Raw genomic sequence first — 27,713 nt, 5'->3', positions numbered from 1 at the left:
CCTAGTGACTTAGGGCACTTTGAACATTTTGGGGCAATTTGAGCATTAAAAAAAGTAATGAATGTATTCATAGGGTCTTAGATTGAAATAGCATCAGTGAATTCTTTTTTTTTTGGCTCCTTGATATGCGGGATCTAGTTCCCCAACCAGAGACTGAATCTGCTCTCCCTGCCATTTCTAATTGGTAGTGTTGCTGTAAAAGGGAAAGCTGTAGTGAGTTAGGCTCTGCTGCTAGTCTCATGCCTGACTTATATCGTCTTTTATATGTTACCTGTCCCGTCATTTCTGGAAACAACTTGACAGAGCAACTAGAAGACATCTCAACAGACCAAGAAGTTACATGTATTGGTGGAGAAGACACTCTCCCCAAACAGGTAATATGAACATCCTTTTAAATTTGCATTTACCTTTAAGAAGGAGACTGCAGGCTAAAATGGAAAACTCACAGACTTTGTAGGCAGGGGGTCCAGATGTTACTCATTATTTGTGTGACTGCTTACCCTTAGGTTTAAAAACAGAGGGTAGGGGAAGGTTTTCAAACCTTCCTGCCCACCTAACAAGGTTATGTATCAATTTAAAATAGCAGATATGAATGCAGTTTATGAACTGTCTGGCAGAATGCTTGCTATGAGATAAACAGTTTTTATTTTTAAAAATAACATCACTGTCCTTAATATGAGACATATTTATATAAACTGTGGACCCTGCCAGTTCTGAAACATCACTGATTCACTTTTTGTATATTTCTGTTTTTATTTATTCTCTTTAGAAAAATGATGCTCATGTAAATTTACTTATATGTATACTTTTTTTCTTTATTGAAATATAGTTGACATACAATGTTAGTTTCAGGTGTACTGCAAAGTGACTTGACATTTGCATATATTATAAAGTGATCACCACAATAAATTTAGTAACCATTTGTCCCCATACAAAACTATAACAGTATTATTGACCACATTCCTTAGGCTATATGTTACATCCCCATGGTTTATTATTTTATAACTGGAAGTTCAGTTCAGTCACTCAGTTGTGCCCAACTCTTTGAGACCTCATGGACGGCAGCACGCCAGGCTTCCCTGTCCATCACAAACTCCCCACAGCTTGCTCAGACTTATGTCCATCAAGTTGTTGATGCCATCCAACCATCTCATCCTCTGTTGTGCCCTTCGCCTGCCTTTAATCTTTCCCAGCATCACGGGCTTTTCCAATGATGAGTTCTTCGCATCAGGTGGCCAATGTATCAGAGTTTCAGCTTCAACATCAATCCTTCCAATGAATATTCAGGACTGATTTCCTTTAGGATGGACTGCTTGAATCTCTTTGCAGTCCAAGGGACTCTCAGGAGTCTTCTCCAACACCATAGTTCAAAAGCATCAATTCTTCAGTGCTCAGCTTTATGGTCCAACTGTCACATCCATCCTTGACTGCTGGAAAAACTATGGCTTTGACTAGATGAACCTTTGTCAGCATAATAATTCTTTCTACTTTTTAATATGCTCTCTAAGTTGGTCATAGCTTTTCTTCCACGGAGCAAGCATCTTTTAATTTCATGGCTGCTGTCACTATCTGCAGTGATTTTGGAGCCCAAGCTAATAAAGTCTGTTAGTTTCCATTGTTTCCCCATCTGTTTGCTGTGAAGTGATGGGACCAGGTGCTATGATCTTAGTTTTCAGAATGTTGAGCTTTAAGCCAACTTTTTCACTCTTCTCTTTCACTTTCATCAAGAGGCTCTTTAGTTCTTCTTCACTTTCTTCCGTAAGGGCAGTGTCATCTGCATATTTGAGGTTATTGATAATTCTCCCTGCAATCTTTATTCCAGCTTGTGATTCATCTAGCCCGGCATTTCTCATGGTGTACTCTGCATATAAGTTAAATAAGCAAGGTGACAGTATACAGCCTTGATGTACTCCTTTTTCTATTTGGAACCAGTCTGTTTTTTCATGTCCAGTTCTAACTGCTGCTTCCTGACCTGCATACAGGTTTCTAGGAGGTACGTCAGGTGGTCTGATATTCCCATCTCTTTCAGAATTTTCCACAGTTTATTGTGATCCACACAGTCAAAGGCTTTGGCATAGTCAATAAAGCTGAAGTAGATGTCTTTCTGGAACTCTTGCTTTTTTGATGATCCAGCGGATGTTGGCAATTTGATCTCTGGTTCCTCTGCCTTTTCTAAATCCAGCTTGAACATCTGGAAGTTCTTGGTTCACTTACTGTTGAAGCCTGGCTTGGAGAATTTTGAGCATTACTTTGCTAGCGTGTGAGATGAGTGCAAGTTAGTACCTCTTAATCCCCTTCAACCTGTTTTGTCATACCACCCCCCGTCCCACTCCCTTCCTTTTGGCAGTTACCCATTTGTTCTCTGTGTCTGTTAGCCTGCGGGGTTTTGTTGTTTTATTGTTTAGATTACATTTAAGTGAGATCATATGGTATTTGTCCATAATCCGTACTGTTTCCTTAGTGGCTGCACCAGCTTATGTTCCTACCAACAGTTCACAAGTGTTTCCTTTTCTCCATATCCTTGCCAATGCTTGCTATGTGTTGTTGTTTTGACGATAGCCGTTCTGACAGGTATAAGGTGGTATCTCTTTGTGGTTTTAATTTGCATGTCCGTGATAATTACATTCAGGTATTACCTAAATCAAATCCTTTATGACTATACAGTGGAAGTGAGAAATAGATTTAAGGGACTAGATCCTATAGACACAGTGCCTGATGAACTGTGGACGGAGGTTCATGACATTGTGCAGGAAACAGGAATCAAGACCATCCCCAAGAAAAAGAAATGCAAAAAAGCAAAATGGCTGTCCAAGGAGGCCTTACAAATAGCTGTGAAAAGAAGGGAAGCGAAAAGGAAAGATACACCCATTTGAATGCAGAGTTCCAAAGAATAGCAAGGATAAGAAAGCCTTCTTCAGCACTCAGTGCAAAAAAATAGAGGAAAACAATAGAATGGGAAAGACTACAGATCTCTTCAAGAAAGTTTGAGATACCATGGGGACATTTCATGCAAAGATGGGCTTAATAAAGGACAGAAATGATATGGACCTAACAGAAGCAGAAGATATTAAGAAGAGGTGGCAAGAATACACAGAAGAACTGAACAAAAAAGATCTTCATGATCAAGATAATCACGATGGTGTGATCACTCACCTAGAGCCAGACATCCTGGAATGTGAAGTCAAGTGGGCCTTAGGAAGAATCACTACGAACAAAGCTAGTGGAGGTGATGGAATTCCAGTGGAGCTATTTCAAATCCTGAAAGATGATGCTGTGAAAGTGCTGCACTCAATATGCCAGCAAATTTGGAAGACTCAGCAGTGGCCACAGGACTGGAAAAGGTCAGTTTTCATTCCAATCCCAAAGAAAGGCAATGCCAAAGAATGCTCAAACTACCGCACAATTGCACTCATCTGACATGCTAGTAAAGTAATGCTTAAAATTCTCCAAGCCAGGCTTCAGCAATATGTGAACTGTGAACTTCCAGATGTTCAAGCTGGATTTAGAAAAGGCAGAGGAACCAGAGATCAAATAGCCAACATCTGCTGGATCATGGAAAAGGCAAGAGAGTTCCAGAAAAACATCTATTTCTGCTTTATTGACTATGCCAAAGCCTTTGACTGTGTGGATCACAAGAAACTGGAAAATTCTTCAAGAGATGGGAATACCAGACCACCTGACCTGCCTCTTGAGAAATCTGTACGCAGGTCAGGAAGCAGCAGTTAGAACTGGACATGGAACAACAGACTGGTTCCTAATAGGAAAAGGAGTACATCAAAGCTGTATATTGTCACCCTGCTTATTTAACTTCTGTGCAGAGTACATCATGAGAAATGCTGGGCTGGAGGAAGCACAAGCTGGAATCAAAGTTTCCAGGAGTAATATTAATAACCTCAGATATGCAGATGATACCACCCTTATGGCAGAAAGTGAAGAACTAAAGAGCCTCTTGATGAAGGTGAAAGAGGAGAGTGAAAAAGTTGCCTTAAAGCTCAACATTCAGAAAACGAAGATCATGGCATCTGGTCCCATCACTTCATGGCAAATAGATGGGGAAATAGTGGCTGACTTTATTTTTCTGGGCTCCAAAATCACTGCAGATAGTGATTGCAGCCATGAAATTAAAAGACGCTTACTCCTTGGAAGGAAAGTTATGACCAACCTAGACAGCATATTGAAAAGCAGAGACATTACTTTGTCAACGAAGGTCTGTCTAGTCAAGGCTATGGCTTTTCCAGTGGTCATGTATGGATGTGAGAATTGGACTATAAAGAAAACTGAGCGCCGAAGAATTGATGCTTTTGAACTGTGGTGTTGGAAAAGACTCTTGAGAGTCCCTTGGACTACAAGGAGATCCAACCAGTCCATTCTAAAGGAGATCAGTCCTGGGTGTTCATTGGAAGGACTGATGTTGAAGCTGAAACTCCAATACTTTGGCCACCTGATGCGAAGAGCTGACTCATTTGAAAAGACTGTGATGCTGGGAAAGATTGAGTGCAGGAGGAGAAGGGGACAACAGAGGATGAGATGGTTGGTTGGCATCACTGACTTATGGGTTTGGGTGAACTCTGGGATTTGGTGATGGACAGGAAGGCCTGGCATGCTGCAGTTTATGGGTCACAAAGAGTCGGACACAACTGAGCGACTGAACCGATCTGATAATTACTAATGTTGAACATCTTTTCTTTTTATTTGTCTCTTGGCCATCTCTGGCAAAATCTGTATTCCCGCCTTCTGACCATTTTTAATCAGGTTTTCTTTGCTGTTGAGTTGTGTGAGCTCTTCATTTATTCTGGATATTAACCCCTTATCAGATATCTTTTGTTAATATCTTCTCCTATTTGGTAGGCTGCCTGTTCATTTTGTTGTTAGTTTCCTTTGCTGTGCAAAAGCTTTAAGTTTGATAGTCTTGTTTATTTTTGCTTCCTTCCCTTGCCTGAGGAGACATATTCAAAACAATATTGCTAGGACTACTGTCAAAGAGCTTTAGTGCCTATGTTTTCTTCTACGAATTTTATGGTTTCAATATTTAAATCTATAGTCCATTTTAAGGTTACTTTTGTATCTGATGTGAGAAAGTAGTCCAGTGTTTGGCTGAGTCCCTTTGCTGTACACCTGAAACTATCACAATATTGGTATAAAATAGAAAGTTAGAGAAAGTGGTCCGGTTGTCCAGATTTCCCAACACCATTTATTGAAGAGACTGTCTTTCCCCGTTGTCTACTCTTCCCTCTTTTTTGGTAAATTAATGGCCCATGTAAGTGTGGGTTTGTCTTTGCACCCTCTGTTCTGTTCTGTGATCTGTATGTCTGCTTATGTGACGGTACCATACTGTTGTGATTACTGTAGCTTTGTAGTACAGATTGAAATCAGAGAGTGTGATATTTCCACCTTTGTTTTCTTTCTTGAGATTGCTTTGGCTGTTTCTAGTCTTTTGTTTTCATATAAATTTAAATTCATTTAGTCTAGTTCTATGAAAAATGCTGTTCATATTTGGCAGGGATTGCATTGCATTTATAGATTGCCTTGGTGGGAGGATGATGATTTTAACAATGTTAATTCTTCCAATCCAGTTCTTCCAACACGCATAATATGTTTTTCCAATTGTTTATGTCGTCTTCAGTTTCTTTCATCAATGTCATAGTTTTCAGAGTACAGGTCTTTTACCTCTTTGGTTAGATTTAATTCTAGTTTATTTTATTCTCTTTAATACAGTTCATAATGAGATTATATTTCTCAATTTCTCTTTCTGATAGTCCATTGTTAGTGTGTAGAAATGCAACAGATTTCTGTAGATGAATTTTGTATCCTTCGACTTTACTGAATTCATTTAAATGCTCTATTTTAAAAGAGAGATTATATACTATCCTGTTCCAGGACTGGTTTCTTTGCCCCCTGACTTGTATCTTGGAGAGGTTTTTTTTAAATTGTAAGACTAGGTGATTAAATATGTGATTAATTGCTCAACTGATCTTGATTCTAGTCATGTCTTTTTTTTTTTTAATTTTGGCTACACTGGGTCTTCGTTGCAGCACTCAGGGCCTTTAGTTGCAGCACACAAGCTTCTCTTCTCTGCTCTGGAATGTACAAGCTTAGTCATTGCAGTCCCTGGGCTTAGTTGCTCTGTGCCATGTGGAATCCTAGTTCCTTGACCAGGGATCAAACCCATGTCCCCTGCATTGGAACACAGATTCCCAGTCACTAGACCACCAGGGAAGTTTCTCTTGGAGAGCTTTTTATTGTCAGTACATAAAATTGAAGGAAATGGCTACCCACTCCAGTATTCTTGCCTGGGAAGTCCCATGCACAGACAAGCCTGGTGGGCTATAGTCCATGGGGTCGCAAAGAGTCGGACATAACTTAGTGACTATCCAACATAAAATTGAATCTCATTCTTACTGGTAGTAATAGCTGCATAGTGTTTTTACATAGGAATACATTTTTAGTTAATTGTTCCCTTGCATGTGCACTATTGTTGCTTCCTACTAAGATCATGGTGCACTGAGCATCTTTGCATTACTGTCTTGGCAAATACTTGTGGTTATATTCATGGGATATATTTCTTCCAGAGAGGTTGCTTTATCAAAGGAAGAATGTTTGTATTTTTAGTTTTGATAGATAATGCCAAGTTGCCCTCTGGAAAATTTGTGCCAGTTTCTACTTGGAACAGCAGTATGTAAGCATGCCCATTTCTTCCTCACCCTCAGTGCTTCATGTTACCAGACATTATCTAATAGATGAAAAGAAGTAAAAACATAGTTTAATTTTTGTTTCTTTAACTATAGCTGAACACTTACTAACCATTTGTATTTTTGTGTGAGCTGTTTATATTCATTTCTCTTTTCCCTTGTATTTTTATCTTTATTCACATGAACCAGATATTTTATAGTTACTTGAACTATGAACCTAATTTCAAATGTATAAAAGACTTAATATTCCCTGTTGTTATTTAACTGGGTCACTTCTGCGTTTGTTTTGTTTTAATATCTTCGTAAATTAGCTCCTTTTTGTCATTTGAATGAAAAAAAATCAAGAATTTTGTGAGTTCAAAGGATAATAATAATATTTTCACGGTTTATATTATCTTTGACCAGATTGCACTCTGGAAAGAATGGGAAGTGATTCATGGGTGTTGGGTTTTTCTTTGGCATTTTTCAATTGGGTTTGTTCATTTTTGTGTGACTTGTTAATTTGTTAGTTTCATATCTTCAAGACAGATTTTGCATTTTCTCTAATTTGAATGTATTGTGGTTTCCATCCAGCAGTCTCCCCAGAAGTCTAACCCTTCTCTAACTTCTGCTTCTGTGGATGAGGAAGAAGGAGACACTTGCACAATATGTCTGGAACAGTGGACCAATGCTGGGGATCACCGGCTCTCTGCATTGCGCTGTGGGCACCTCTTTGGTTACAAATGCATTTCAAAGTGGCTCAGAGGACAGACCCGAAAATGTCCCCAGGTAGAGACCGTAGTTAAGAACTGTGTATATGCACAGTCAACATGTTAAGTCAGGCGGATTCCTAGAACCACACTAATTGTGTCCTTTTGGGCTCCTTAGTGCAACAAGAAAGCCAAGCAAAGTGATATCGTTGTCCTTTATGCCCGGACCTTGAGAGCTTTGGACACAAGTGAGCAGGAGCTCATGAAGAGGTAGGTGGAAACAGTCTGTCTAGCTGGAATATTCCTTTTTGGTTCTTTGTAGGCTCACCTGAAAAGGGGGGTATGATTCACTCTTAGTGTGATTCTGAGGCTTTCCTTGGACTGTGACTAGGGATCTCTGGGGATTGTTGGCAATTTAACATTGTGACTTATGATACATGTCTGATCACCTGATGGACGGTTTGCTCTCCATATAGGATTAAAAGTGATGATCTGGAGTAACAAATTATTGTGACTTCACCTAGCTCAATGAATGTCAGCCCCAGGACTTTTGCTTGAACTCGTCAGGGAAAAAAGCTAGTATAGAATATCAGAAAATGAAGTCAATGCACAGGAAAACAACTGAGAAGTAGAGGATAAAAATCTCCTTTCTTGAAAGAGGGGGGGTTGAAAGAAGAGCAACCTGTGGTAGACTGCTGCGTTCATCTGTGTGCTCAGCACCTCTCATGAGCCTGCATTTTCAGGGCCTGAGGGTTGTGTGCTGATTGGAGCAGGTAGCTCTGCAGGAGCACTTTGGCATTCCTGTGAACTTGGAGTCAGCGCTAAGACTTAATCTTTGGTAATAAGACTTGGGGAGGCCAAGACATGGTCTGGTAAGCCCTCCTGAAATCAAAAGTCATAGAGAAACCTTTAGCCATACAGTAATACCTCACACCTGAGCTGGACAGCAGACCCTCACAGAAAGATAGCCTGGATTTTTTGGTAGCCTGTTCAGCTTCTTCCCTAAGGAATTACCTTTACAGTCTGTCTCTGCCACTAAATTCGATGAATACTGAATCAGGGCATGAGTGGCCAATTCATGGCCATCTAGAACACACTCCAAGTCTCAACCTCCTTGTCATTAGAATAGGCTTAAAGGTACTTTTTTAAAAACTGAAAATTTTTGCTTCTTGTGTCCCTGAGCCCTCCTGCCACAGTATTCTACAAAGAAATCTCATAACTTAAACAATACAATGCAAGAAATTACTGGGATTTGGGAAGCCCATGGACAATTGCTAAAAGCACTACTTACAAAATATGCTTTAAGAACAGTAAAGATTGGGAATTCCCGGGTGGTCCAGTGGTTCAGAATCATCCTTGCAATGCAGGGGAGGCTGGTTTGTTCCCTGGTCAGGGAACTGAGATTCCACATGCCATGCAGCAGCCGCCAAAAACCACCCCCCCACCCACCCCCGCATTGAGAGTACAGGGATGTGGGTTTGCTTATGGATCACTGGTAAAAATGTACATAGATATTAACATTTAGAGAGGCCCTTGGCAATATAATTCAGAAGTCTAAAAGTAATTCTGCTTTAGGCATTCTAAAAAAATGACTAAGGATATGTACAAAAATGTGTTTAATCAGGCTTTTCATTTAGTTAATAATCCAAACCAAGAAGGTTAATTGATTGAGTAAACTCTGGCATATCCATGTGATGAAACACTATACATTGATTAAAACTGATGTTGAAGTACATATAGTATGTTGTCATGTGAAAGCATGTTGTTAGTGTGATTATATTTTTGCAAACTGGAAAAAAACATAAGTAGTCACTGTAAAGTGGAATTACAGATGTATAAATTTTACTCCTTGTTTGCCTTTTTTTATTCACTCCAATAAATATTTATTTGTAGTATGTTAAAATGACAGGTATGTGGTGGGGGAAATTTTCTTGAAAAGGCAAAACCAGTATGGGTGGCTATTAATGCATGATTGTATTGAAAACTTTGCTAATTACTACAATAGGTGTACTCCTTAGCCTCTTGAGAAGAATTTCAAAATGGTGATACATACCGAGACAAATAGGATGAATACCCACAGGCTCAACTTTATCAAATCTTAACATTTTCCGTATTTGTTTTGGGTCTTTTAAAAAAGAAATATATTCTTATAAGATACCGAGGAGGCTTCCTTGTGCACCAAGTTTTTCTTAATTCCGTCTCTTTCCTCAGATGATCTATGACCATAAAGCACATACAGTGTGATTTAGAAAGTTTTCACATTTTATGCAAGGGTTATTGGATTATAGTTTTTCTTCTGTAGCTTGATTTTGCTTAATACTTTGAGGCACATATCCTGGTTGATATATGTAGCTCTCGTTGATTCATTTTAATTTCTATAAAGTGTTCTAGTTCTGTAGAGTTTTCCTATATGTATTTTGTATTGGTAGACAAGTAGTTTCCAGTTTTCATTAGTATAAGCCATGCTGCACAGAAATGGGTGAGAATATCATTACGTCTATAAATGGATTTGCTTTATCATAGGGTACATGTAATTTCAACTTTACTAGATACTGTCAAATTGCTCTTCGTAAAGGCTTTTCCAGTTTATACCAGCAGCAGTAATGTAAGGGATTTCACATTTTTTTCATACCTTCATCTACTTTATATTATCAGACTTAATTTTGCCAGTTTCATGAAGTGAAGTAGCGTTTACTTTAGTTTGCTTTCCTTATGAGGTTTTTCTCAATCACTTATGAGGTTGAACATACTCTTCTGTAAATTTTGTTCAAATATTTTACTTACTTATATTGAGCCAAGTATATTATTTATTTGTTTCTTACTGATTTATAGTTCTTTGTTTTCCTTATACTAACTCGTTGGTTGTGCACATTGCACACGTCATCTTCTAGTTTTTGATTTGTCTCTTTGACTTGTTTATGGTATCCTTTGTTGAATAAGTTTTTACTTTTAGTGAAGTATGTCCTATCTATAAATTTCAATTGCTACTTCTATTCTAAATTAAGTTTCTATATTATAAATGAACTACTCTTTTGTTCTAGGATCTGTTAGTTCTAGTGCTTCAGTTTAGTCTTTCTAGCCATCAACATTATATATCCTTTCACTTATTTACTGTTTCCTTGTGTCATTTATAACTGTATTTTGCTTCTTAAAGGCCTTAACTTTATTCCTAGGTTACTGTTAGAATGCTATTTCGAATGAACTTTTTTTGTTACATTTACAAATCACCTGTCTGGTATATGGGAATGCTGTTGATCTAATTTTCTTGATCTTAACTCTAGTAACCTTACTAAACTCTTAATAGCTTGTGGGTTCTCTTGAATTTTCCATAAAGATAAATAAGAGCCACTTTATCTCTTCCTTTCCAATTTTCATCTTTTTTCTCTCCTATCTTATTGGAGTGGAAATCTCTATTTGCATTTCATATTTTGAAACACGAATTTATGATTTTCATACCTATGAATGTGTCTTTTCATTGTATATTATTCCTCTTTATGCTTGTCCATCCTTTTTGATTGTAATCAGTCTTTTTTTTTTTTTAGCGTTTACCTGGTATATACTTTTTTAAAACTTCCAACCTCTTTTTGTAGTGTTATTTATTTGAATATCTCATGAACATCTAGTAGCCGATTTTTTTATCTGGTAGATGATCTTTTAACAGGTCATTTTACTCTTTTCTAATTTGACTCTAACTCAGGCAGTGAGCTTGGCTGTAATCCCTCATTTTGCATTTTATGTCCCCATTCCTTGCTGCTGCTGCTGCTGCTAAGTTACTTTAGTCGTGTCCGACTCTGTGCAACCCCATAGATGGCAGCCCACCAGGCTCCCCCGTCCCTGGGATTCTCCAGGCAAGAACACTGGAGTGGGTTGCCATTTCCTTCTCCAATGCATGAAAGTGAAAAGTGAAAGTGAAGTTACTCAGTCATGTCCTACTCTTCGCGAACCCATGGACTGCAGCCTACCAGGCTCCTCCATCCATGGGATTTTCCAGGCAAGAGTACTAGAGTGGGGTGCCATTGCCTTCTCTACCCCATTCCTTAGTAAAAGCCAAATTCCTGGTCATTGCGTACCTCAACAGTGAGACCCACTCCAGTTGGCTATGAGCTCAGCCCTGTCTGCTATTCTTCTGTAATGTTTCTCGGTTTGAGAGATTTTTCTTGTTATATTTTATTCCCTAAATGATATAGTCAAAGTGTGTATATCATAGCATAAATTTACTGTGCATCTTGATGAGAAGTCTTTTGTAGCCTTTCTAATCTCCACCTATTGCTGGCTTTCCCCCTCTAGTTCCTTACAAAAGGAACAGAAGCTAAGGAAGAAGGCTGAGTTAGACTCGGCACAGTGTCGGCTGCAGCTTCAAGCCCTCACTGATGAATGCTCTAGGCTTCAGAGTCGTGTTCAGGTAAGTTTGCCTTTTCTAATCCAAAGAACTGTTGGAATAGGAATTAAGAAGGCATCTAAATATTTAGTTTTACTCAGATACAAATAGGATTTACCAAGTTTTTCAGGAAGGAAACATGATCAACTTTATTTTTTATTAGAACTTATATATGTGCTTTATGATGAATTCTACTGCATCCTGAATTAAAAAAAAAAAAAATTGAACAGCCACCTGATAATTCACAACTTGTTTAGGTCATTTCACTTGCTTGAATCTAACAATAAAGTGAGAATTTTAGACAAAGTGTCTAAATCATTAAAGACTTTCAGCCCTTTGTGATGATGGTGCTCTCCCTGTTTCAATTGCTTGTTGAAATATTGTGAAAACTGCAGCAGCACTTTAGAATTCATGTCAACATTTTCATGTAAAGGATAAATATCCTTGTATTAGATCAAGGAATTGTATTTGAGGGTAATACCAGACGAAAAAGCTTTATGTCTTCAAAATCGTTTTCGTTTTAGGACTTGCAAAAACTTATCGGTCAGGATAAGATCTCACAGCAGCCTGGGGGTTCCCAACCACATTTCCTAAGTGGCCTGCCCTCCAGCCAGAGTCAACAGAAGTACCATTTCCAGAAGACATTCACAGTGTCTCAAACAGGAAACTGTCGAGTCATGACATACTGTGATGCTTTGAGCTGCCTGGTGGTATCACAACCTTCTCCTCAGGCTGCCTTCCTTCCAGGTAAATAGTCCAGAACTTCAGTTTTTATGTTCATTGTTGGACTCTATTTATTTCCTCCCTTTTTGGATAATCCAGGACTCACTAGTAGGTGAACACTATCCACAGCCCACCAAATCACTTTTTTCCTAGTTGCTTTCCTTGATACAGATACTTCAGGGCACTACAGAGATGTCTGCACTGTCTGTCTGACTTTTGTAAACTTGTTCACCAGAAGGGCAGAGATGCTGAACCATGGTAAAGTGAGAGAACACGTGCTTAGAAGTGTGAGTTGTCCAAGGATAAGAACTATAATTGCCTTTATGTCCTGCTAAAATACAGATTCATTTTAGACTAGAAATATTTGAAAAAAAACACTACCCCAAGGTCTAATTCAAGTTAAAACAAAATTGAATGCTTATTTTCAGTAGTGTGCATATTGAATAATTCCCAGTAAAAGAATTTGGAAACATTATTATTTTATTAATATTGTACTGATTTTCTCTTTTTTGTGCGCTTTTCAAGTTTCATTTTAGGTTGTTTTAATGTTGAAAACCAAACCTCACAGGCCCAATGTTCTAGATGTTTTTTCCTGCGCTCTTCAGCATATGATTTCTGCCAACTGTAAGGTCCCTTTGCTTCTGCCTGATTTAGTGTCTCCCCACTTAGAAGTTCCTTTCAAATGCTTCAAAACTGTGTCCCCCATACTTAGGTATGTACAGGATTTGTAGTGGAATCCCTTGAATATCATATATTTGTCTATTCACTGACACTAACTGTGAGTTGAAAGGCTATCAGGAGGCTCCAATTGAGGGGAAAGTAAAAGGATTGTTTATAATGTTGCTATATTCCATTCACAGTTTTAATAAAAAGATTTATCTTCAAGTGAAACCTGAAGATAATTAATTGGAAAAATATTTATTCCAGTTGTTTCCCAAATTGGATGTAATCTGTTCCTTTATTTCTTAGGATGTCTGTTCTGTCCTGCATAGCCAGCTCGTCCTGATAGACTGATAATGCTAATTTCTTGTTTCCTTTAATGATTAACTAGACAAAATCTCAAGTTCCGTTGTTGATTTAAAACCTATAGTTTCCATGTTTGTTTCTCTGGCTCTGCTAATTCTGTTTTAGCAGAATCACAATAAACTTTCTCTCACTTGATTCCCTAGCGAAGGAGAAGTGTGATTCAAGGCTATTTTTTTTTTCAAGTGTCTCAACTCACTCATCTGTGTGGCTGCATTGGGTCTTAGTTGCATCGTGCGGGATCTTGCCTTGCAGTTCTTGAGCTCTCTAGTTGGGACAGGTGGGCTTTGGAGCGCACAGGTTTCAGTAGTTGACGTGCATGAGCTTAATTGCTCTGTGGCATGTGGGATCTTAGTTTACAGACCAGGGGTTGAACCCACATCTCCTACACTGCAAGACAAATTCTTAGCCACTGGACCACCAGGGAAGTCTCTTAAGGATATCTTAAATCTAAGATTTGACAAATTTTGTTAGTGTATAACTCAGATAAAATATATACTTGATAAAATAAATGTGTTATTTCCTGGTAAGAGAACAGAGTAACAAATAAATTTAAAAGGACAAGTTTTTGGCTTTCTTTCCCCTCTTGGAATGATATACATTAAGATACTTGATTTTACCTATTTTCACTCTGTTTCAGAAAAATTAACATCTTGACCACATGACACAGAAATTGCTTATCTCCATTCTTTGTTGTTCACTCTCATCTACATTTTTGAGTATATGTGTGTGGTTCAGAAAGACTAGTCTCTCGCTTTCCTTTAAAAGCTTTATTATTACAGTATAATTGATATACAGTAAACTGCACCTCCTTAATGTGATACCATTTGGTGAGTATTGATGTATGTATCAATATTTGTATACACTTCTAAAACACTTCTAAAACTTCATAACAGTCAAGGTAATGAACATATCAGTTGCCCTGAAAGTTTGCTCAGGCTCTTTGTAATCCATCATCCACTTGTTCCTCCCTCCTCTCCCCATCCCAAGGCAACTACTTTCTATCTCGGTATATTAGTTTATATTTTCTAGGATTTTACATAACTGGAGCCATACAGTGTTAACTCTTTTTGTCTGAGTTCTTTCAAGGTAACTTTATAAAGATTATCCATATTATTGTGTCTGTCAGTAGTTCATTTCTTTTTATTACTGGGTGGTATTCCACTGTATGTATATATGATGGTTTCTCATATACTTGATAGACATTTGGGATAGAATGTACTTTTTAAAATAAATTATAACCTGGGAATTATTTTCTTTGTTCGACTAGTTTTTTCCCAGAAACTGACATGCCAAGAAAGGTGAACAAAGATGTTGCTTGAAATGGTAGTTTCCTTTGCCCTTAATTGACTTTCAGTGATCTGTTTCACTCTCTCATAAATTTGGCAGGCTTTGGTGTTAAGATGTTGAGTACTGCCGACATGAAAAGCAGTCAGTATATTCCTATGCATGGCAAACAAATACGTGGACTGGCTTTCAGCAGTCGATCCAAAGGCTTACTTCTGTCTGCTTCCCTGGACAGCACAATTAAACTGACCAGGTGAGTACTTTGTGGGGAAGATGGGCCTTGGGATGCCTAGTGTTGAATAGCTTGGAAATTAGTATCTGTGTTATGATGACTTTGGTTTTTGGGGTGGGGATGGGATGGGAGCTGTCCAAGGCATTGTTTTCTCAGATCCAGGTTCATTGAATTTTAAATGTATTGCTTTAAGAAGTGGACACAGCTGGTTGCAAAGCTGAATATGTGGTGGTCCACTTCTTTAAAATTACATATGCTACAAAATATATCTTAAACCATGCAGATATATATCTTTTGACTTTTCAAGAATGCTTCAGCTTAATTTTATCCCAAAACTCAGTCAATTCTGTTATGTTTTATATATATCTAAATGCTATGACTTATTTTAGTAGTATTGAAAAATAGAAGGGAAAAAAGAAAGGTTAAATACCAAACTGTCATTAATGACTGCCTCTGGATAGTTGGATTATAACTTTTTATTTTTCTTATATGTGTTTTCTAATTTTTCAGTATTAAACATTGACTACCTGTGTAATAGGTAGCCGTGGAGAAGCATATAGGATCAGGGGAAGGAATATACTGTTTATCTGTCCCTTTAACTTATTCTTCCTTACAGCTTAGGAGGAAAATCTGTATCCTCCAAAACAAATATTGTGGAATTAAGAGGAGTTATCTCCGCAGACCTTAGGGGAAATTGGGAATCCATATAGTTTTGATGTGAGGGTGTGTTCTTATCTTTATATCTTTGTTTTGTATTTGAATTTTGTATTTTTGTAATGCATAATTGTAAAAGTCTTTTGTAACTCTACAGCCTGGAAACAAATACCGTGGTCCAGACTTACAATACTGGGCGGCCTGTCTGGAGCTGCTGCTGGTGTCTTGATGAAAACAATTACATCTATGCTGGACTAGTCAACGGTTCAATTCTGTTATACGACCTTCGAAATACAAGCTCTCACGTCCAGGAGTTAGTACCGCAGAGAGCTAGGTAGGGAGCCACCTGAAAGTAACAGCTTTCTCTTAGACTATTATATTAATCCTCTCTTTTACGAGTGTTTTAAAGTTGATCAGATTTTCTCACAGAGGGCAGTTCTCTGAGTCCTCTGATCTATTCTCACTTCAGAATCAGTAAGATCCTAGAGTTTGTGTTCATGATAGTTCATATGGCAGAAAGTTCTCATACCAAGTATAACCAGATTCATAGAATTACATGTCACAGTGTGCCAAAATAAAATCACTACTTTGTTCAGAACCCAACTCCACCATTTATGAGCTGTGTGACCTTGATTACATTTCTTGGCCTGTTGTGAACTAACCAGTGGACCACTAGGGAATTCTCTATGCTATATTTTAATTGAGAGAGTCTCTCAAATACAGCTTGGAAGCTTTAGTTTATTGGATGTATAAGTTGAATTTCCTTTCTGACTTTGTGTGTGTGTGTGTATCTAACCCCATTTCCAGAAGCTTCACACCAGTCAGGCTTCCTTGTGTTTGTAATCTTGTACTGTTAAGTTTCCTACTCTGTTTTCTCCCCACTGCTTTTAGAGCATGTGGAATTTCCTCTGAAACTGGGTGTGGAATATTATATATATATGCCCTTTTGTTCCTACAGAGTGGGTTGGTAGTTTTATCAGGTATCAGAGGACAGTGACTCACACAGTTTCTTCTATAGAGGTAGGAATGTCCTTGACTCCTCATAGTGGCGCCTGAAGTAGCTCAGATATTGGCAGGTGAGACTCGGTTTCCTTTCTTTCCCTTCAGATGCCCGCTGGTATCCCTGTCATATGTGCCCAGAGCTGCCTCTGCTGCGTTTCCATATGGTGGCTTGTTGGCTGGAGCGTTGGAGAATGCCTCTTTTTGGGAGCTGAAAATGGGTTTTACTCATTGGCCTCATGTGCTGCCCATGGAGCCTGGGGGCTGCGTAGACTTTCAGGTAGAGAGCAGCACCCGCCACTGTCTCGTGACCTATAGGCCTGGTGAGTGTTGTTGGGGTATCCTCATGGGACCTGTGGTTGGTTTGGAAGTAGATTGGTAGAGGGGAGGAAAGGAGAGCTTGCCCTACCTTTCAGGTGGTGCTGGTCAGCCCCTCACGAACTAACAGCTCTTGCTCCTTCAGGGAGCTTCTGTGGAGCCTGCCTCCCTGTCCCTCACTTGTGTGAACTGGGACATACTTGGCCAGGTACTCCTTGGAAGTGGAATTAGGATCCTCCACTTTAGGATCCTCTCTGACTTACGACAGTGGGATGGAATGAGGAGACCTGCTCTTGAGGCCACTGAGCTGCCTTTACATCAGTTTCATGTTTTCTGCTCGCCGCTCAGTTCACTTACAAGGAAGGCCCAGACGAAAGCAGTCATGTAGAGGGCCCAGACACTTAGCTGTTCTTCCTTATTTGGGGACCCAAAGTTAAGTGGGGAGTAGATGGACAACCATGGTGGCCCTAGCCAGCTGAACTTCTCACAGCTTCCAGAACCAGGACTGCAACCCTTGACCGACTATGCTTAAATTCACAGGTTTTTTCCTAGCTGAAAGATAATGAATCTAATCTGGTGAGCTATATTGATGGTCAAGTAGATGTTTTGGTCAGAAATATTAAAGTGCCCATACTTCTGCTAGTTGTGGGTTGACCTAATCATTTTAAATTTTGTTTGAGCTGAGAAGCTGCCTCAGCAGACTCTCCTTTCCCTTTTGGACTCATCTCCTAGGTCCCCTATCCCCACAGATTTGCTATGACATGTAGAAAGCTTGGAGACCCCATTCTGTTCTCTAGCTTTTGTTTGTCTCTCAGCAGGACCACAGCGATATGTTTCCCCTTCTGTGATAATATGCTTTCACTTTATTTGTACAGTTCCGGGTATTAGTGGGGTCCTCACTGGGGGAAGGAAAAGACCTTGTAGCCCAAACCCTTAAGGAAGATAAAAACCAAAACACAAGTCCAGCTGGATACAGTGATTTTCCTAAAAAGGCTAGCTTATTCTCAGAGTTGTTTCCTTCATAGACAAAAACCTATTGTAGATAACTTACTTCATCCTATAGCCCAAAGTTCTGAATTTCATTTGTGCTATATTATTTTGTTCTTACTGTGTTTGCCCTGTAGCTACTAATGATGGCTTGATGAAACTGCCTTTTGTACTCAGCTGTGTTACAACCAAGTTTAGGTACTTGCTTAATTTCTTTGGACCATCCCTGCAGATCAATACTGATTTCTCTTTCTCTTAGATAAAAATCACAACACCTTACGAAGTGTGCTCATGGAGATGTCCTATAAACTGGATAATGCTGGAGAGCCCATCTGCTCCTGCCATCCTGTACAAACGTTCCTTGGGGGACCCTCCTGCAAATTGCTAACCAAGAGTGCCATTTTCCAAAATCCAGAGAATAATGGCAGCATCCTGGTGTGTACTGGGGATGAAGCATCAAAATCTGCCCTGGTGAGTAGTCTGTCAGTTTTTTATACTGACGTGTTTAAAGCAAAAAACCAAAGTTCTCTGTGATTGCACATACCTTCATATGTGTATATGTATGGTTGCTTTTTTTATACAAGTCACACTTTATTGGGTTGGCCAAAAAGTTTGTTTTTTCTGTTGGTGGCTCTAGGAGCACATGGTTGTCTGTAACTTCATTTGAAACAATTTTGTTAGATTATATTGTGACAGCTATCATATCAGTGTGTACTAAAAATAAGACTTGTCAAAACTGGTGAATTTTTGTGTACCATTTTAATATTGACAGTGGAAGGAAAAAAAGCAACGTTTTCAGCATATTATGCTTTATTTCAAGAAAGGTAAAAACTTTACTGAAATGCAGAAACAGATTTGTGCAGTGTATGGAAAAAGTGCTGTGACTGAACATGTCGAAAGCATTTTCGAAGTTTTGTGCTAGAGATTTATCGCTGGGTGATGCTCCACAGTCAGGTAGGTCAGTTGAAGTTGATAGGGATCAACTCGAGACATTAAATGAGAACAGTTAACAGTATACCACACAGGAGATAGCCAGCATACTCAAAATATCCAAATCAAGTGTGAAAGATCATTTGCATCAGCCTGATTATGTTAATCACTTTGATGTCCGAGTTCCACGTAAGTTAAGTGAAAAACACTTTGACTGTGTTTCTGCATGTGATTCTCTGCTGCTGCTAAGTCGCTTTAGTCGTGTCCAACTCTGTGCGACCCCAGAGACGGCAGCCCACCAGGCTCCCCCATCCCTGGGATCCTCCAGGCAAGAACGCTGGAGTGGGTTGCCATTTCCTTCTCCAATGCGTGAAAGTGAAGTCACTCAGTCATGTCTGACTCCTAGCGACCCCATGGACTACAGCCTACCAGGCTCCTCTGTCCATGGGATTTTCCAGGCAAGAGTACTGGAGTGGGGTGCCATTGCCTTCTCCAATGTGATTCTCTCCTGAAATGTAATGAAAATGTTCTTTTTAAATACAAATTGTGATAGGCAGTGAAAAGTGGATACTGTACAATAATGTGGAACAGAAGAGATCCTGGGGCAAGCGAAATGAACCACCACCAACCACAATAAAGGCCAATCTCCATCCAAAGAAGATGATATTGTATATGTGGTGGGATTGGAAATGAGTCCTCTATTATGAGCTCCTTCCAAAAAACCAAACGATTAATTCCAACAAGTACTGCTCACAATTAGACCAACTGAAATCAGCACTCAATGAAAAATGTCCGGAATTAATCAACGGAAAACACATAATCTCCCATCAGGATAATGCAAGACCATATGTTTCTTTGATGATAGGCAAAAACTGTTACAGCTTGGCTAGGAAGTTCTTATTCATCTGCTCTATTCACGAGACATTGCACCTTTGTATTTCCATTTATTTATTTTAGTCTTTACAAAATTCTCTTAATGGGAGAAGTTTCAATTCTGTGGAAGACTGTAAAAAGCACTTAGAATAGTACTTTGCTCAAAAAGATAAAAAGTTCTCGGAAGATAAAGTTATGAAGTTGCCTGAAAAATGGCAGAATGTAGTATAACAAAACGTTCGAGAAAGTTCTTGATGAAAATGGTCTTTTTTTTTTTTTTTCGTTTTTTGAGTTGAATTTTTTTTTTTTTATTTTTTTACTTTTTTTTTAAATTTAAAAATCTTTAATTTTTACATGTGTTCCCAAACATGAACCCCCCTCCCACCTCCCTCCCCATAACATCTCAGTGAGTCATCCCCATGCACCAACCCCAAGCATGCTGTATCCTGCGTCAGACATAGACTGGCAATTCAATTCTTACATGATAGTATACATGATAGAATGCCATTCTCCCAAATCATCCCACCCTCTACCTCTCCCTCTGAGTCCAAAAGTCCGTTATACACCGCTGTGTCTTTTTTCCTGTCTTGCATACAGGGTCGTCATTGCCATCTTTCTAAATTCCATATATATGTGTTAGTATACTGTATTGGTGTTTTTCTTTCTGGCTTACTTCACTCTGTATAATCGGCTCCAGTTTCATCCATCTCATCAGAACTGATTCAAATGAATTCTTTTTAACGGCTGAGTAATACTCCATTGTGTATATGTACCACAGCTTTCTTATCCATTCATCTGCTGATGGACATCTAGGTTGTTTCCATGTCCTGGCTATTATAAACAGTGCTGCAATGAACATTGGGGTACATGTGTCTCTTTCAATTCTGGTTTCCTCGGTGTGTATGCCCAGCAGTGGGATTGCTGGGTCATAAGGTAGTTCTATTTGCAATTTTTTAAGGAATCTCCACACTGTTCTCCATAGTGGCTGTACTAGTTTGCATTCCCACCAACAGTGTAGGAGGGTTCCCTTTTCTCCACACCCTCTCCAGCATTTATTGCTTGCAGATTTTTGGATCGCAGCCATTCTGACTGGTGTGAAGTGGTACCTCATTGTGGTTTTGATTTGCATTTCTCTGATAATGAGTGATGTTGAGCATCTTTTCATGTGTTTGTTAGCCATCCGTATGTCTTCTTTGGAGAAATGTCTATTTAGTTCTTTGGCCCATTTTTTGATTGGGTCGTTTATTTTTCTGGAATTGAGCTGCATAAGTTGCTTGTATATTTTTGAGATTAGTTGTTTGTCAGTTGCTTCATTTGCTATTATTTTCTCCCATTCAGAAGGCTGTCTTTTCACCTTGCTTATATTTTCCTTTGTTGTGCAGAAGCTTTTAATTTTAATTAGATCCCATTTGTTTATTTTTGCTTTTATTTCCAGAATTCTGGGAGGTGGATCATAGAGGATCCTGCTGTGATTTATGTCTGAGAGTGTTTTGCCTATGTTCTCCTCTAGGAGTTTTATAGTTTCTGGTCTTACATTTAGATCTTTAATCCATCTTGAGTTTATTTTTGTGTGCGGTGTTAGAAAGTGATCTAGTTTCATTCTTTTACAAGTGGTTGACCAGTTTTCCCAGCACCACTTGTTAAAGAGATTGTCTTTACTCCATTGTATATTCTTGCCTCCTTTGTCAAAGATAAGGTGTCCATATGTGTGTGGATTTATCTCTGGGCTTTCTGTTTTGTTCCATTGATCTATATGTCTGTCTTTGTGCCAGTACCATACTGTCTTGATGACTGTGGCTTTGTAGTAGAGCCTGAAGTCAGGCAAGTTGATTCCTCCAGTTTCATTCTTCTTTCTCAAGATTGCTTTGGCAATTCGAGGTTTTTTGTATTTCCATACAAATCTTGAAATTATTTGTTCTAGTTCTGTGAAAAATATGGCTGGTAGCTTGATAGGGATTGCGTTGAATTTGTAAATTGCTTTGGGTAGTATACTCATTTTCACTATATTGATTCTTCCGATCCATGAACATGGTATATTTCTCCATCTATTAGTGTCCTCTTTGATTTCTTTCATCAGTGTTTTATAGTTTTCTATATATAGGTCTTTAGTTTCTTTGGGTAGATATATTCCTAAATATTTTATTCTTTTCATTGCAGTGGTGAATGGAATTGTTTCCTTAATTTCTTTTTCTACTTTCTCATTATTAATGTATAGGAATGCAAGGGATTTCTGTGTGTTGATTTTATATCCTGCAACTTTACTATATTCATTGATGAGCTCTAGTAATTTTCTGGGTACCAAAACCTGACAAAGATGTCACAAAAAAAGAGAACTACAGGCCAGTATCACTGATGAACATAGATGCAAAAATCCTCAACAAAATTCTAGCAATCAGAATCCAACAACACATTAAAAAGATCATACACCATGACCAAGTGGGCTTTATCCCAGGGATGCAAGGATTCTTCAATATCCACAAATCAATCAATGTAATTCACCACATTAACAAATTGAAAAATAAAAACCATATGATTATCTCAATAGATGCAGAGAAGGCCTTTGACAAAATTCAACATCCATTTATGATAAAAACTCTCTAGAAAGCAGGAATAGAAGGTCTTTTATTTTTATTTAAAAACATAAGAAACTTTTTGGCCAACCCAGTACATACTGCTTTTCCATTTAACTTCCTATCTTGGTTATCTTTCCATACCAGTATCTGTAGATTGACATCATTCTTTATATGTGAGCTGTAGTGTTTCACGTGACCTATGTCAGATATCCTGCCTTTGTGCGACCTTGTGAAGGTCAGGGACAGGCTGTTTTAGCCCCCAGGTGGTGCTGTCTCTGCAGTGCTTTCAAAGTTGTGTGATGATAAACATATAGCTATATGTTTTAGGGGGAAAAAGGCACTACTGAAACCTCTGTAAAATAGTTGATCAATTCAAGATTAAACTAACACATGGAAGGTTGGTGGGGAATTTACAGTGGAGGGGGTCAACCTCTTACCACTTGAATACATGATCAACTATTGTGTCACTGTTAGTGGCTTAAGCAGAAATAATTTGCCCCTTGATGTAAGGCAAAATGAATACATGATGCCTAGATGTCCTTGAATCCATAGAACAGCACTGCCCAGTTAAGGCGCATTAGCCATGTGATCACTTGAAATGTTAATGTGAATGAAAAACTTAATTGTTAAATTTTTGTGTAATTTTTATGTGGCTAATGGCAGCCATGTTGGATAGTGTCACTCTTCAGTCTAACGCTTTTATTTACTGGAATTGCAGTGGATAAGAGTGTAAGTTAAGTAATAGCACAGAAAGCAGCAAACAAACAGGTTGTGGACATTCTGTAGGACAACAGATCCTGCTTCCACAAGTCAGTGGCAGAAGGAGACAAGAGTGGGGAGGTAGGATCTGCTCAAACTAAGAGAGGTTTATTAAAATTTATGAATACCAAGGGTAATGTGGACCTTATTTGAATCCTGAATCAAACAAAACCAATATACAAAGACTATGAGAAAATTTTTATTTTGCACTAATGTTAGAGAATACTATGAAATTATTGTTCATTTTGTTAGGCATAGTGACATTGAGATATAGGAAAATGTCTTTTGATTGTTTTTAAGAGATGTATACTTAAGTGTATAAGGGTAAAATGACATGATGTCAGCAAAGAAAAAAAACAGTAAACCAGGTATGGTAAAAACTTAGTCATCTGGGTGATGGATTACTCATAGTACTATTCTACTTTTTATTACATGAATTTTTTGACCATAATAAATTTTTTTTTAAAGGAGAAGAAAGCAGCAGTTAGAATACAGGTTCCATGAGGGCAGAGACAGGGACTTATTGTCTTGTTGACCCTTATTCCCCTAATAGAGTTCTTGGGATGTAGACTGAAGGGGAGAATACTAGGCTTGGTTTTCAGATCCACTCAGAGGTAGACCATAATTGCGAATTATAGTAGGTGAGGCTGTGCATGACCTATGTCAGATGTGCTGCTTTTGTGCAACCGTGTGAAGGTTAGGGACATTCTGTTTTACTCCCTGGGCAGTGTTGTCTCTGCAGTGCTTTCAGAGTTGTGTGATGATAAAGACTGCAAGTCCCGAGTTGAATTGAAGGACTCCTGACCTTTATCTCTTCTTTTTAAGCTGTGGGATGCTGGCAGTGGCTCGTTGCTGCAGGATCTGCAGGCCGATCAGCCTGTCTTGGACATCTGCCCATTTGAGGTGAATCATAACAGCTACCTGGCTACCTTAACAGAAAAGACTGTCCACATCTATAGGTGGGAGTGACCATGGTCTTGAAACTTATCAATCATGTTGCTGGTTAATGTTACATGTTGTTTGCTAGTACCTCACAGCCTTGAGCAAGATCTGTGCTTATTGTCTGTGGCCTAGAACTTGTGGGATCATGGTTCCGTTAGGTTAATATGATCCTCGGATTCCAGGTCAACAAAACACTATAGATGGTGTATCTTCAGTGTCCATCAAAAGAATAAGTGACTGGTACTCCATCAACATTATCCATTTCTTGGGTTAAAAGCCTTCATGAATCTTTGTTGAGAATCAGTGTTTGATCAGACTTTCTGCTGGGCCTTGGAGAGTATCCTCCCTGCAGTCACTTAGGATATGAATGTACACCAAGCATTTCTGGATGTGACATCCCACCCGAGTTGTCTTGTCACTTGACTGCATGACTTGGGAGTGCTTATGTTCCTGATGGGACTAACCATTCTGATGCTTCTTGGATGCAGCGTGGATGCAGAAGTCTTCAATTGAGCACAAGAGGGCACTATACAGTCTGCTGAAGGATTTGACCTATTTCTGACCTTGTAGGCTGATAATCTTTTAGTAACTTGGTCTCATCCCCACAGAACTGTGTGGTAGAGCTCATCTGGTCTGCTCTGTGGCAGAAACAGCTTTGTTCAGGTGTGCAGTGCCAGGATAGTGGTAAACCCAGTGATGATGGCAGCTGATGAGCTGTAGATCCTTTCCTAATGCCAAGTGTATGGGGTTCATCATGTGCAAATCAAGGAAAGAGACCAATTGTTTGAGCAGTGGGGAAGACTCACTTTTTTTCTAGGCAGCTAAGATCTCAGGATTGGTTTCATATAAGCCAGTGCTTTGTCCTCCCACTAGGAAAAGGTGAGCCATATGTCAAAGCTCTTACTAGTATGAGAAATCAGAAGCATGGTTAGAGAGATCTAACCAAGAGAGGCTTACAAAAGAGAAGCTGCTTAGACTGCTGTTGAAAGCAGCAGAGGACTTGTCTCTTGCATTTTTAAAGAGTTTCCCTCTGAATAAAGTCAACCCCTTGGAGTAAGAGCCATTCTTGAGTGTGTTTAGAATTCCCTGGTTAAAGTAAAGGCTGCCCCCAGGTGAAACTGATGTTTGATTCTAAATTCCTCTTATTTGCCTCCTTCCCTAACTTTTTTTTAAGAAAGTGTTTTTAGTAAAATAACAGTGGTTGGAGGCCTGTGTGCATTGCAGGGAGATGCTCACCAGCTTTCACTCCAGCCCTGGATTGTCCCACGTTTGGAGCTGTACTTTTCTCCAGTAGAGGGTTCAGTTTATATCTGTTTGCTTTGCGAAAGGCTGCTCTACTAAACTACTCTCCACAGCAGAACATGTCTCAAGGCATGCTCCCTGTTCTTGGGGAGCAGGATGGCTAACTGAACTTCTTAAATAATTGTTGTAGAAATGTTATCATTATTTTTATTTTAAAACAGTTCTGTTCTGTCAACCCCTGAGCTGTTTCCAGCATTTCTCACCAGCAAGGGCTTATTGCAGTAGATTTCCCCAGAGTTCCATGTTGTAGTTGTGCTTTTTAAAGAATGGCCTCCTTCTATTTAAGGACATCTTTCAAAAAGCCAGTTTCCAGAACCTGGGAAAGAGCTCCCTTTTCTAGAAGAGGTGTAACCTTTTGATATGTTGATAATTAAGAATAACTGCCCAGGCCTAGAGCTTCAGGGGCAGAAAAGGATTTGAATTAAAAAACAGTCTGGTTTCAGCAGATGATAAGAGAGAGGATACAAGTGGTCAGGCCCTGGCTGCCTTCGTCTTTGGCTAGGGCAGAATCCGGGGTAGGGTTAGGATTTGACTAATGTTGAAGTACACTTAGCTGATGCTGATTGAGATCTGCCCCCACCCCCAAGCGTAGGAACCAAGGGACTTGTATTATTAGAGAAGTTGAAAGAATCTCATGCCTTACCAGTCCTTGCATTCCCCTAGTAAGTTTAGATATTTGAGAAAGAAAAATTGTTGCGACTGTGACTGATTTCTCCAGTGGAAGAACTTCCCCCTCCCACTCCCCTCTGCCTGGCAGGAGAGATGACATCTGTAGATGCAGGCTCTGCCCCACCATCTTCCCTCACCTCAGTCTCTGAGATTGTTTTCCCATTTGAGGGTTTGGAGTTAAGCAGACTCAAAAATATTTTCTTGTTATATATATCCTTGTACCTGCTTTGAAAACCAGACAGTGGAATCTCTATTCATGTCCTATGTTTTAATGTTTGTGTTTTATGTTTTAATGTAAAATATGAAAATAAAGCATTTACCATATGTTTCAGCTTCTGGTGTCGTGTCTCTTTGAATGCTAGAGGCGGGAACCTGTGTGCCTTTTGGAAAAGGGGTCTAATCCCAGACTGCCTTGTAGATTTCTTCATTTCAGTAGTACTGGGTCAGAATTACACAGGATGGTCCCTGGATCAAAAGTAAACATCTTATTTAAATTAATGAAGTAAGTTGAGGCACTAGTTGGCAGTTCTCTTTTACTGTTGTCTCTTAAGTCCCCAGCACTGGTCACTTGTCTGTTTACTCGCAGACTCAAGGGTCTAAATCCTGCAAGCTACATTTGCTTGCTGGCTTCCTATTAGTCTCTGAGTCCAGAAGACTCTTCTGTGTGGGGAGGAGAGGACTTTCTCTTCTCTTTGTCCTAGTCTTTGGCAGTGCTCCTGGCAGTGGCAGCAGCACTGGGCACGTGTGGACTCCTGGGTTTCTGCTCAGCACAGCTCTGGCCACTTGCCTCAGTTTCTTTGTTCTGTTCAGTTCAGGAATTTCTTTGGCTGTAAATCGTGGTGTTCTGAGATTAGACTGGAAAGGCTGAAAATGCTTTCCAGCTGAACAGCATTGGAGTATACTAGATTGCAGGAGGACTAGATCCATCCGGTTAACACTGTCATGGAGCCATGTGCTCCAATGGAAAGAGGTGAAAAGGTCCTGAGTGAAGAAGTGAACCCCACATTACCAAGAAACCTACCACCACTGTTCCTCTTCCAGAGTATTCTTTCCTTGGTTTCCCATCTCAGTGGTTGACTGTAAGTGAAGTTTCTAAAAACAGACATTTGTGTGTCCTTGTCCTTTAATCAGTTTGTTTGTTGGTAACAATCTCTTGTTTGTCCCTTTGTAGTTTGCACAGCCCTTTTCTAACACTGCTGCTGCTGCTGCTGAGTCGCTTCAGTCGTGTCCGACTCTGTGCGACCCCATAGACGGCAGCCCAACAGGCTCCCCCGTCCCTGGGATTCTCCAGGCAAGAACACTGGAGTGGGTTGCCATTTCCTTCTCCAGTGCATGAAAGTGAAAAGTGAAAGTGAAATTGCTCAGTCGTGTCCGACTCCTAGCGACCCATGAACTGCAGCCTACCAGGCTCCTCTGTCCATGGGATTTTCAGGGCAAGAGTACTGGAGTGGGGTGCCATTGCCTTCCCCACCTTTCTAACACATTCATTTTTGAACCGTGTTATGGAGTAAATATTGTTATTCCAATTTATAGGAGAAGAAACAGGTTAAAAATCAAGTTCAAGAGAAAATAACGTAGGTGGCATTTGATTAAATTTTACATATCCTACACTTATTTTACATATTCTATACTTAGCATTCACAATTAAAGCAGATAGTCATGTACTTGTGACATTTGACATTCTTC

At 39.3% G+C, this 27,713-nt stretch overlaps 1 protein-coding gene across 1 annotated transcript in view; it reads left to right on the top strand.

Moving 5' to 3' along the window:
* RFWD3 (ring finger and WD repeat domain 3) overlaps positions 1 to 26,267 on the top strand; it is a 38,779-nt gene extending 12,512 nt beyond the window's left edge. Inside the window, exons 4-13 of the mRNA XM_068992359.1 lie at positions 304 to 374; positions 7,263 to 7,457; positions 7,557 to 7,648; positions 11,666 to 11,780; positions 12,281 to 12,503; positions 14,892 to 15,042; positions 15,833 to 16,009; positions 16,783 to 16,997; positions 18,239 to 18,450; positions 23,940 to 26,267. Coding sequence (XP_068848460.1) covers positions 304 to 374; positions 7,263 to 7,457; positions 7,557 to 7,648; positions 11,666 to 11,780; positions 12,281 to 12,503; positions 14,892 to 15,042; positions 15,833 to 16,009; positions 16,783 to 16,997; positions 18,239 to 18,450; positions 23,940 to 24,083 — 1,595 coding nt within the window. The 3' untranslated portion in view covers positions 24,084 to 26,267. The remainder of the gene's footprint in view (positions 1 to 303; positions 375 to 7,262; positions 7,458 to 7,556; positions 7,649 to 11,665; positions 11,781 to 12,280; positions 12,504 to 14,891; positions 15,043 to 15,832; positions 16,010 to 16,782; positions 16,998 to 18,238; positions 18,451 to 23,939) is intronic.
* Positions 26,268 to 27,713: the final 1,446 nt, after the last annotated feature.

This window comes from Capricornis sumatraensis, chromosome 20 (assembly GCF_032405125.1).
Source record: "Capricornis sumatraensis isolate serow.1 chromosome 20, serow.2, whole genome shotgun sequence".
Taxonomy (NCBI): Eukaryota; Metazoa; Chordata; class Mammalia; order Artiodactyla; family Bovidae; genus Capricornis; species Capricornis sumatraensis.
This window is presented reverse-complemented; position numbering and strand designations above follow the sequence as displayed.